Source organism: Podarcis erhardii, assembly GCF_964252035.2.
Source record: "Podarcis erhardii genome assembly, chromosome: 2".
NCBI lineage: Eukaryota > Metazoa > Chordata > Lepidosauria > Squamata > Lacertidae > Podarcis > Podarcis erhardii.
This window is the reverse complement of record NC_138498.1, coordinates 88,862,563-88,874,911: the sequence shown is the minus strand read 5'-3', so window position 1 is coordinate 88,874,911 and position 12,349 is coordinate 88,862,563. Positions and strand designations below refer to the sequence as shown.

Below are 12,349 nucleotides of genomic sequence, written 5' to 3'. Positions count from 1 at the left end.
GCATGCTGGAAACCAGAGCTATTATTTCAATATCAGCTAATAGGAAACAAAGTAATTCAAAGACAGAAACTCTATGTTTAAATATAACTCAAATTCATGGAGAATAAAATGGGCAATTCTACTTCTAAAGAACATGCCAGCTTCTAGGAGACACATGTCTGCTTTCCTTTCAGAAAACAAGGGCTTGGCCAAAAACACTTAAGATGGCTGAACAATGAAGAGAGCCAAAGCCACCATTTATAGAAGCAAGTCTGAGTGCAGCCAAAGGCAAGTTCCTTCCAAAACAAAAACTGGGTGGAGGGGGGGGGAATATCCAGGCCAAATCCTGTTGTTGTTTTACTGGTGAGTATCCAAGTCTGTTCATCAAATTCAGAGCAATTGTCCAGAACTTTCAATGACATTACAAAGAGGGATTATTACATAATCAGTAAGATATGGCTTTGTTTCTCTTTGGCTCCCCAAACACATACTTATTCTTAGTAATAAGACGTCATCTCTGCTTCCAGGCTCTAAGCAAACCATTCAATAACTAGCAGTGTCCCACTAAACAGTCATGAGAATTAAATGATCTGAGAAAATCTGCTGACATTCCCTCTGTCAGTTCTGGTTTGCATTGCACCCACAGGCTCATGCTCTTCTTCCCACCTTTCCACCTCCAGCCTCTGGCACAGCCATGAGATCAGAAACTTTCACTCCTGTTTTCAATTAACTGCAGTTTAGCATTCATCACAGCCAAACCCAAAACTTAATCTCAACTATAAGTGGGACCTTCAAAAAATGTTGAAGCATGGAGTCCTCCTTCTTCAGTATTCTCACCCCCATTTTCAATTTATCCTTCCGTCAGTCAGCTTTCCACAGCCAATGAGCACGCTCAATCCTCATCAGACTGGGCTTCCCACCCTGTGTGAGACTCCCCACTCCTTAGATTATTTCCCCCTAAAGAATCAAATCTGTGTACAGTGGTACCTCTGGTTATGTACTTAATTCGTTCTGGAGGTCCGTTCTTAACCTGAAACTGTTTTTAACCCGAGACACCACTTTAGCTAATAGGGCCTCCCACTGCTGCCACGCCACCGTCACACAATTCCTATTCTCATTCTGAAGCAAAGTTCTTAACCCGAGGTACTATTTCTGGGTTAGCAGAGTCTGTAACCTGAAGCATATGTAACCCGAAGCGTATATAACCCGACATACCACTGTATTTCTGCAAACCATGAGGTTCCCCCGAGCCTGCTGATTATTTCCTTTTCTAAGTGGATAGAACCATTTTGGCTACATAAGCAATGGCATCCACTCCTACCAAGACTGGAATTGGTATTTGGTTGAGTGAAACAACACAGTTTCATAAACCATGGTTTGGTTGGCTTGTCTCGTTAAAGCATAGCTAAGCCTAGCCGGTTTATCTACTTTCAGGCATAATGCTGAAATGTGGCCAACTAAAAAATGGAACTGAAGATAGTTGAAAATGGAAGCTCAAGCTTCCTTGCAACTGCACCAGGGAGAGAGGCACGCATGACCCCAAGGCACATTCACATAATTTGGTAATCCAAAACCTCAGTGATCAAAACACACACTAGAACCAGGATGGGTGGTCTCTAGGTCTGCCAGCAATTTCTTTTGCCTCCTAGTAATTTTGGGAGCCAGAGATTTTAAACAAAACATTAACTACTAAGCACACACATTACTAGAGGACTCACTCCTTTCCACTGTATAATGAACAGCAAAAACTTCTGGGCTTTGCTATTTTTGAAAGAACATGCTTCAGTTTTACTTATCTCGTTTTTCTTAATGCACCTTCCAAGCAGATTGCCACATGCCATTTATACTGCCTTCTGCTTATCTGTTTTATTTTTCATTATGTGCTGCTCTGCAATGAACTGAGGATGTTTCAAAGTACAAGCAAAGCGTACTATGAACTGCAAACTCCTAGAGTGAAAGTTGCTTATATCACAATGTCTCATGTCTTTGTATGTGTAGAAGCAGTGGAAAGGATTAAAAAATCTTCAATTGTGAGGAAATGTAAAGAACTTACATCTTAATGAGCAACATGACAATGCACACTGCACCAGTATTTGAAATTATCTAGACATGGGTAAGACCCCTTGCCCTTTTTATCTGTATAATTAACACACTATGCTTTTGTACATATAAGCAGGGGAAGTAATGAGATCAGTGTGATCATCTCACAGAGGTGTGTTGGTTTAGTTAAGCCAGTACAGTGGTGCCTCGCAAGACGAAAAGAATCCGTTCCGCGAGTCTCTTCGTCTTGCGGTTTTTTCGTCTTGCGAAGCAAGCCCATTAGCGGCTTAGCGCTATTAGCGGCTTAGCGGATCAGCTGATAAGCGGCTTAGCGGATCAGCTGATAAGCGGCTTAGCGGATCAGCTGATAAGCGGCTTAGCGGCTTAGAAAAGGGGGGGGGACCGCAGGAACTCGCAAGACATTTTCGTCTTGCGAAGCAAGCCCATAGGAAATTCGTTTTGCGAAGCACCTCCAAAACGGAAAACCCTTTCGTCTAGCGGGTTTTCCGTCTTGCGAGGCATTTGTCTTGCGGGGCACCACTGTACAAGCACAAGATACAACTCTTTTTATTTAGCTAGGTTCTCATCATTTCAGCTTGATGTTACATGAAGGCTTATACTGTAAGATCAGACACCAAAATCTGACTGGCTAATAATGCTGGAACAGAACAGTGCTAATAAATGAGTAAGAGGCAGAAACGAGCAAGTAGCACTTTCCTGTAGCAGATAGCACAGAGTCATCCTATCTTGCCTAAAGTAGCACTTTCCTGTAGCACAGGGGTCAGCAAACTTTTTCGGTAGGGGGCCGGTCCACTGTCCCTCAGACCTTGTGGGGGTCCAGACTATATTGGGGGGGGAGAGAATGAATGAATTTCTATGCCCCACAAATAACCCAGAAATGCATCTTAAATAAAAAGACACATTCTACTCATGTAAAATCTCGCTGATTCCCGGACTGTCCGCGGGCCGGATTTAGAAAGCAATTAGGCCGGATCCAGCCCCTAGGCCTTAGTTTGCCTACCCATGCTGTAGCAGATAGCACAGAGTCATCCTATCTTGCCAAACATGTTTAGGCTGCAATTTAGCCAAAAAGTGCAAAGTGTTTGCAGTGTTAAACTGAGGCTCTTTAGTATCAAAGCTGCCCATCTGTCACCTCCAGATTGACCCTACCATGCTATGGGTCAATTCATCTTGTCATTATTGTCTGCATGTAGTATTACCTGGGATTCCCTAAAGACACATTGTGTCTCAGTTTAATAACCATGGTTTAAGATCCTGGCTTGTTCCAAGGCTGATAACCATAGTTTCCCAGTTAATATGGGAAACTGTGGGCTAATTGGAGACCTGCAGCTTGCATAAAAGGAGGTGTTATGGGGCTACCTAACTAGGCAAAAAGCTTCTTCATATCTTGGCCAAGTCATGATCACCCAAACAAACCCAATGTCCCATAAAAACTGGGCTCTTCACAGGTGCAGTACACATTTTTAAACCATCATGAGATCCCAAGAATTGTTCCTGAGAAAGTGTGGGTATATTAAGTGGAGACAAAATTCACCACATAAATCTGTTTGAAGACATGTTTTCCATACCATGAAAGGAATGGATCTTTGAAGTAGGCGTGCTTGGAATACACTCACTATCAGACACTGTCCCAGAAACAGGACATCTAGGCCTCCCTTTCATTGCTCTCCAGAGTCAAAACAACACCACACTCTTTAGGCATCAGGACTGCTTCCATAAACTAACAGAGCAGGAAAGAAATCGTGGCAGGCATCAACAGAATACAGATGAAGGACTGAAAGCTGTTATATCCTGCTGCAAGTATTGTTAATTCAGTAAGGAGAAGTGGCCTGGTTAAAGGCTGTTTTTGTTCATAACAAACCAACTTCTGATCTCAATTAACACCCCTGGGGGTGAGCAAGCTAAAAGGCTAATGATTGACAATAATCCAGAAAGGAGCACAACCTTCCTGCTGCTTTCTCTTGATAAACTGCTGCTTTGATCATTACATCATCACTCCAGATGCAAGAGTGCAAAATGTTACTGTTTGGTGCTGGACAGAATTTCAGAGGCGACTAACTGCACCTGAAAAACTTACAGTATTAGGTGCAATTCAAATGACAAGTGCCTCTTATTTAAAATTCTGGGATACAGAGAAGGCAGGCATTCACAAATGCTATTCACACACATTTAATATTGCCTGGAGTACATCTGAATGTCTTCTGTTTCTATTTCATTTCAGCTCGTTATGTGCCGCCATCAACTATCTGCATCAGTGATTTGTTCTTCAGGCCACTTTCCCATCCACAACCAGAGCACACTTTGCCTGACAATGATGTCACAGCATGCAACGTCAGAATCATTCCATTGCCCTGACAATCACAGACGGAAATGTATTTTGTGTGGCACAATGGGAAGAGGTCAGAAACAATGTGGGCAGGCACTGTTAACATCTTCATGTTGGCCCCTATTAAGAGCAACCATCCCAGGTTACACAGTACAGTTACACAGCAAATCTAGTGTATTATTAGAGATTTCATTGCATCACTAACAATGTAATTTGCTCTAAAACTGGAAACAGGGCCATAGCTCAGTGGTTGGTTGGCATCCATCGGGAAATAATGAAGGAGCGAGTCTTCAGGGATGAAGTCAAAGCATTAGAGAGTTACAGCACCTGCTGTGGCTGTAGAGGCCAACAGGGGAGAAGCATATTCTGTTGCAGCTGGGGCAGATGAAGGCATCCAATTGTGCTGATGAAGGTATACCAGTGGTAAAGCACATAAAAATGATTATGGATTCTGCCCCTGGGATTTCTAGGTGTGTGTGTTAAATATCTCAAGTGGCATGGCTAAGGACGAAAAGCCATCTGAGATTATGGATGGCTGCTACCAGTCAGGAAGCGAAGCTTTGAGGACTAGCCGCTTCACACAATCATGACAACTAGGATACGTTACTTCAGTTGCCACTCAGTCACCAAGGCAAATGTCATGGTTTGTGGGTACAGACAAATGGAAGTACAGATCAGAGCTACTGGGATGATAAAAAGAACCAATAACAGCTAATGGATATATCTTGAAGGTGTCTGATAACATCTTTCTTTATGAAGTCTGCTACAATCTGCTTCATTTAGAGTTGGGCTTCCATTTAGGGGAAAAGAAAAAAGAAACAACTGAACAGAAACTAGATTTTATCATATTTGAAAGAGGAAATGAAGTTCTATGGTCAGTCACCAGAATGCTGGGAACAAAAGGTGAAACAGAAAGGGATCAGGATGTTTCTACAGAGAAAATGCTCTAAGCTACATAAAACTGCTAGTGAGGAAACTCACACTGAACTACTTGTTCTTTTCTGAGTGGCAAAACAGCAGAAACACACCCACCCACCCACCCCTCAAAAAAACTCTCATCATCTGTTGTTTCCTTACTTTCCTAGCCACAGACATGCACGCTGATGGTGAAACAGCAGCAAAGAAGACAGAAGTCTACTGTTTATGCACTTATGTGGGTACAGAACAGACTGACTCACTCCCTAGAGTCAACGTTGATTTCTCACTCTCCATAGCTCACCCACTCACTGGATTCTCCACTGCACCTTTAGCAAGATGGTGCATTAAAATGGCTACTCCTGCCCTGATTTTAGACAAGTAGCATTCATAGGGTGCCCTTTGACATGCTAAGTGAGCCCCTGCTACTGCTTCAAGACACTTTCTCCTCTTATTTCCAGTCTCATCAACCCCCCTCCTTTCTTATGCGGCAACAGCATCATGACTAATTTAATTACTCCAGAGACTACTTAAGTAGCTACTTAATGGGTATGCGAGAATGTGGCTGAAAGACTGGCTGGTTGCACATAACAAGTTAAACCAAACCTTGACTTACCCAGACCAAAGGAGTACTCATTCCTGGAGAAGGGTTTGCAGCTGCTTTGCTCATTCCTAGTTCTTTTGCACCATGCCAAGCAGGCTTAGTTTATCATGCCATCCAAACCAGGACTGGTGGTTAAGCTCCTATCCTCACTAACCAAGAGCTATAACAAAATACAAGCCTTGATTACAACTTGTGGGTAAGTGGAACCTAACCACAAATCCCAGTTTGGATGGCACACTAACTCAAACCTTGGCTTTGCTCAGCATGGAGGGAAGAATTTGGAGGAGAAAAGTGGCTAGGGGCTCTTCTCCAGCAGCCCACACAGTTGCATGGTCTCACTAAACCAAGTTTTGGCTTAGCATTTCATGTGCACCAGGCCAATGTCTGCATTGCACACTAGAAATGGTTCTGGCATGACCTTAAACCGTATCCAAATAAATCCTAGAAAAAGCACTTCTGGGATCACCAACAGTCAGCATCAATAAGATAACACTTGGCTAAAGCCATGGTGCCCAACAACAATTTATGACTGTGGCACAGATATGCTCAAAGTGGTGAGGGAGTAGTCATCTGTTACATATGACCACTGCCCCAACTGAGCACCTGCCGCTACTTCCTGAGGCACACACTCCACTACAACTTCCCCTCCCTAGTCAGAAAGTGTGCCAACTGGCATCTCTCAATCCTTTTTATATGGGAAGAAGCCAGGGAAATCCTTTGGGACCAAGGGATAGCAATACTATAAACTCTCCACAAGCCTGGGAAAAGGGAGTAGGAAGGATGGATAGCTGAATGGAAACACTGGATTAGTAAGGAAGCTGGTTGTAGAGGAGCCTAGGACCTGTGTATGTGTTGTTTATCTGAAATCCTATGCATATGTACCTAGGAGCAAGTCCCAATTAGAAGTCAATGAGGCCTACATGCATAGGGGTGCCCTTTATGTCTATAAGCATTTAAGATGAGGAAACATTTATTCTTATAGTTAAAATGATTCTGTAATAGGAATATATTTTACTATACTTATGGGTCTACCAGTTATTTCCAAATTTCAAATCTTCTGCATATAACCTTGGGGTCATATAAGTCACTAGCCATCTGTGTAATTCTTAACAGTTTCCCTGAATAATGTGTGATAGAAGATCCATTTTTAAATCAGAAAATTATTTTCAGCACAATATTTATTACCAACAAAAACTTTGGCAATCAGATGCAAGAAAATGCTACACTGTTGCTTTTTGCAAATCCTTCTGTTGGCTAATCAGATCAGGATTAAAATAAGCATTTCATTTCTCTAAGAAACCGAAACATGCAGCCGACTTCTATATATCATGCTTTGCAAAGCAGAATTTGCAAACAGAGAACTTAACCTACACTTTCACCTATAGACAACAACAGCAACAAAGCCACTGATTTTAATTTTGACTTCAGTTAGGAGTTTCACTTGAGTGAATGTGGAATCAATTCCTGAATCAAGAAAAAGAACTGTCCGGCTCTGTCATGGTACATGGAGCCTACTTGCCCTGAACATTCTTACCAAGAAGTGGTAAAAACCTATACTGAAAATTACTGTGAAAGAAAGCAAGCAAGAAAGACAGAAAGAAATTGTTTATCTCTTCTATTAGTTGCCACTGATTTCAGACAATGCTTTTGATACCATTATTTATATTTAGTTTGTGTTAATCTCACACACACTTTTTGCATTCAGAAGCATGCAGAACCACAACATTAATTTGAAGAGGGTACAAAGCAACCAGTCTGAACAAAATTAATGGATATCCATGGTTATGGTCACTCAACCTTTAATATGTAATTTGCATTTTTAATTTTTATTCTTTTACCTTGTGGCAGAAAAATGAAACTATGACCAAGTGGAAAATGTTTGCAATTTCATACTACTACTACTACTAATAATAATAATGCTATGGAGATGTGAATGAAGTTTGCTATGGCAACATCTTTACAAAAGCAAAACAACAGAAAATGAGACTTTAAAAAATAAAATTAAATGCATATTTTTCCAGTTTGCTTGCAGAACAGGGAAATAAGACAAAGCATGAGCGATTGGGAGATGACAGCAGTTTTCAATAAACATGGATTTTGTGCTGCTTTTTAAGGAAGTCAAAGGTGCTTTCAATCAAAATTCAGAATAAAGCATTCCTCATTTTGATAGTATCCTTATCTGACTCCAATGAGGTGAACCCAGATTTTAAACAAAAGGGTGAGATTCAATGCAGTGAGTGTCAGCTTGCACAACAAAGCTTTCCCTTCCTCTCTCCTCTCCCCTGCAGCCTCCCCCCACAAATGGCCCCAGTATCTGCTCTGGTGTGTTGGGGGAATCTTCTGGAGCAGATTTTGGGGGCGGGGGGGGGGCTGCAGGGTGGAAAAGAGAAAAGAAAGTGTTAGTCCTGTTGCACGAGCAAATTTCCATTATGTATGTTGCCCAATAAATCTAATCTGAAATGCTGTAACAGTAAATTATTCTGGGTGAATTATTCTCCCCTCAAATTGAGAAATTATATGTGTGCCTTCTGTAACAGGTAAGTAACATTTTCTGCTTTAAGCATTTGTCGGTTTTATTATCTTCCTAGGTTCCCCTACATATGTTCATTATGACAGACAATTTCTCAGAAAAGACAGAATAAAGAGCAATTATTCAAAATTAAAGGAAGAAAACTATGTCATCTACCGGAATATTTGTAAAATATTGTGAGCAATCCAGGGCAACTTAGACATTCCTATCAATGGGGCCACATACTCTGGAGTGTACCTCATTCTTTGCAAGCTGAATAGTTAGAAATGTCCACACCCCTTAGACTGGCAATAAAATTATGAGAGCTGCAAAGTCTGGATGTAATGATGGGATGTGGCAGAAGCATAGTTGGTGACTGGAAATGGTGCAACTTTTCTGTAGATCATCTGAGGGCTGGCACTGCCAACATACCACATTTGGGAGGGGGACAAAAAATGTTGTAAATGTTTGCAGATAACATTCCTAGAACTCTGAGTGACATATGGATAAACACAAACGAGGCATCAAGCTCCATGTACAAACATGCCTCCCCCCCCATTTCACAAGCATCCCACCTTAGCTGCACTCACCCGTTGGAACTTCTGTCCCCTCCTCAATGCGGATGGGCAGTGCTGGTTCCTCCATAGGGTGAGGCACTGATAGAAAGTAATGAATGATGGTAGTATTTGACGCAAAATGATTACAGTAAGATGGTTCCTTCTTAGCATTATAGTTACAAATGAGACTGGCGATAGCTATGAGCAATCCACTTTCCATACTAAGAAATGACCTGCTTCAAAAAACAATCCTAAATCCTGACAAAGACCATCTCTGAGAATGCATTTCTGTCTGAAAAGGCTCAGATCATTCCACCATCTCTGAAATACTTGAGCACAACTGCCTTAAGAAGTATTTATACTTAAGGGCTATACACTACTCCCTCAAAATTAACACTGCTGCAGAGGATTTAATTCTGTTAAATGTCAAGTTTTAAAAAGGGGAAAATATCTTAACTAAGAAGAGGATACTGTTCCAAAATTACTGTACATTTTAACAAATCTAGTATTTGACAATGTGCCTGTTTTAACTCTCATGAGAGCATTTAACTCCCATTTAAAAATTCATGCTGCAGCAGTCCAAAAAGCCAAAGCACTAAGCCACAAACACTATAGAGATTATGAGCAAAAATAAATGTATACAAAGATGTACATGAAGAAGAGCCTTCACAGGCTATCTGGAGATGCAGAAAAGGAAGCATCAAGACTTCCAGTTTTACTTTACTGATACATGCCTAAGCAGGTAATAAAGGGGCACACTGTTATATATTATATGCACACCCAGGTTTGTACACACATGAGATACCGTATTTTTCGCTCTATAAGACGCACCAGACCACAAGAGGAAGGAGGAGGAAAACAAGAAAAAAAATATTCTGAATCTCAGAAGCCAGAACAGCAAGAGGGATCACTGCGCAGTGAAAGCAGCAATCCCTCTTGCTGTTCTGGCTTCTGGGATAGCTGAGCAGCCTGCATTTGCTCCATAACACGCACACACATTTCCCCTTACTTTTTAGGAGAGAAAAAGTGAGTCTTATAGAGCAAAAAATACGGTACATATGCGTACAAATCAAGACCCATGGCACTTTTTGCAGTCTGTGTATTTATCTCCCTTTTTCGTTGTTGTTATATCCCATTCCTTTTCTACATGTAGATCTGTGAAAGGTATTCACAGAGTGAGAAGGAAAAGGGCAAGGGGGAAAATGAGGAAAATGCCCTGCTCAAGCTGTAGAGGAACTGGGCTTGGAGAATGGACACCTGTTCTTCCTTTCTCTTGTCCTCTGAAGCACAACATGGCATTCCTCCTTGCTTTTTAAAAAACTTGAAGGAGGGGAAAGTTTGGAGCTAATGCCTCCTCTGCCCCCTTTACACAATGAGGAAGCATTACATTTTGCAGGTTAAATGGCCTTTGCAAAGAGCAAATTGAGCCCAAGGAATGGCTCAGAACAGAGTATTCTCTAAAGCCAATTCCTTTTCCCAATCCAGCGATGGGTACAGAAAATACACACCAGACTGGCCTTTAGCCTACCTCCCAACTCCAGGGGCCGAGAACTCATGTGTGGGTGCTGCTCTAGGTTACTAACACTTCAAGGTAGCTGGAGGGCAATGAGCATGTGAAAACACTGTCTTCAGCCTGTTTTTGAGGGTTACTGGGAAGGCATGTGTGTAGTAGGCCATTTAAAAACACAAGACCCACAATTTCCCTGCATACCTCAGTGGTATGTAGGCATCCAGTCTGACCCTTTCCCTTCACTAGTTCTGCTGTCCAGCACATCCAAAGCACATCCACATGCAGCTAACCCTCATTTGAAAATAGGAACGGTGATAGTTTAATAGTTTAGAAATTCTGTCTCTCTATCATGCTAACCCATCCAGAGAGGCCATGCACCTTACTGAGCTGGCCAATTATGACATCCAATGAGGCCAAGGGGACTGAGATTCTATGTTATGCTTGCTCCTCATTTCTTGGGTTTGCCTGTCTAGGCTGGGAGTTTCCTCCAAGAAGTGTAGATCCCAGTTCTCCCATTCCTACAGGTAAACTTTAATTTTCTCTGGACAGCACCATTTTACCCCTAACCACTCACCAAAGTCCCTGCATTCAGTTGCCATTAATATTACTGCTATCAGGCTCACCAGGCGCAGAAAATGCTGGATCAAGAGGTGGCAATAATGACAGTGAGTGGATCACTTTAAACACTGCTCCCATGGAGAAACATCTTATTAAATGGCATATGTTGGGACCCTAGCATGTTGCATTGCAGAGGATAAAATGTGCAAATGGACTGTGTGCCACTGTACTGTAGTAGGAAAAACGCACAAAATGGGGTTCTATCGTCCATTTTTCTAATTTGGCTAACCATGGCCTGGGATGTATGGTTAGCCTTTGGCAGCCTTCCCCAACCTGGTGTCCTCCAGATGGTGTTGGGCACTCCAAATCCCCTCAGCTCCGGCAAGAATGACCAATGGTCAGATGTTCAACTACAACTCCTCTCACCCCTGGAGGGTACTAAGTTGGCAAAGACTAGCCTATGGTGTGGCTGGCAGGCATCTCATACATCCCAAGAGGCAGAGGCAAGGAGGGAAATCTTCAAAACCTATACCCACATCTGTTGAGAATTAAGGCAGAAAGGAGGAAATTCTTCCATTTTCCTCATCGCAATATTTTGCAATGTCCCCTTAAATCTGAATGCACTGCTAGTTTATCATGCAAAACAAGGCCATGGCTTGAAGGGAAAAGATGTTTGCAATCAAATTTGCCTCTACAAGTGGAGGTACTCAGTACAGAAATGATTACCTATGGAGAGTGTGCTGCACAAGCTGCTTTTTATTCTAGCTCAACTAGTACTTCAGCCCCATAAGAACATTTGTTACCATAGCTTTTAGCTACATGAACCCATTGTTATGCAAACATAAGGCAGCACTATAGCTAAATACTTACATACTTTTAAAAAACCCCACTATTGTTTTCTTAGACCTTTACCCAGGGCTAACATTCCTGAGTTTGCCACTGAGTTAGTGAGCACAGAGAATGTCATATAAAACAGACTCCATACCACAAAGGAATGCAATAATTTTCCTCTCCAAAGCAGATTCTGCTCCATCAAAACAAAAACAAAAAACTTAAACCTAAGTGAATCCTTACTTTTATTAAATTTACAAGTTTAATTAAGTTTTTGAACACAGAGACAAATTTTCAAAAGAACTGTGCAGCTAGTTCAATGTGTCCAAGGGGTTTTTTAGTCCTGTGTTTCGCAAACAGCAGCCCTCTCGATGTGTGGTGAAACTGAAGGGAAACTCATAAGCAGTTTGAGATACGGCATGGTTATTACTATTAAGAAGGGTATGTGTGCATGAGTGTAAAGTCTCAGTGGGTGTACCCAAACTTATGGGCTTAGACA

At 41.8% G+C, this 12,349-nt stretch overlaps 1 protein-coding gene across 9 annotated transcripts in view; it reads right to left on the bottom strand.

The window, feature by feature from the left end:
- SLC6A6 (solute carrier family 6 member 6) overlaps positions 1-12,349 on the bottom strand; it is a 60,102-nt gene that overhangs the window by 36,895 nt on the left and 10,858 nt on the right. For 2 of the 9 annotated variants that reach the window (XM_081852840.1, XM_081852848.1), the window contains exon 3: positions 8,985-9,050. The exons of 6 other annotated variants lie outside the window; for them this stretch is intronic. In XM_081852840.1, coding sequence (XP_081708966.1) covers positions 8,985-9,039 — 55 coding nt within the window. In that variant the 5' untranslated portion in view covers positions 9,040-9,050. Of the gene's footprint in view, positions 1-8,984; positions 9,051-9,603; positions 9,615-12,349 lie in introns of those variants that run through there. One more of the 9 variants, XM_081852847.1, reaches the window with a different exon arrangement.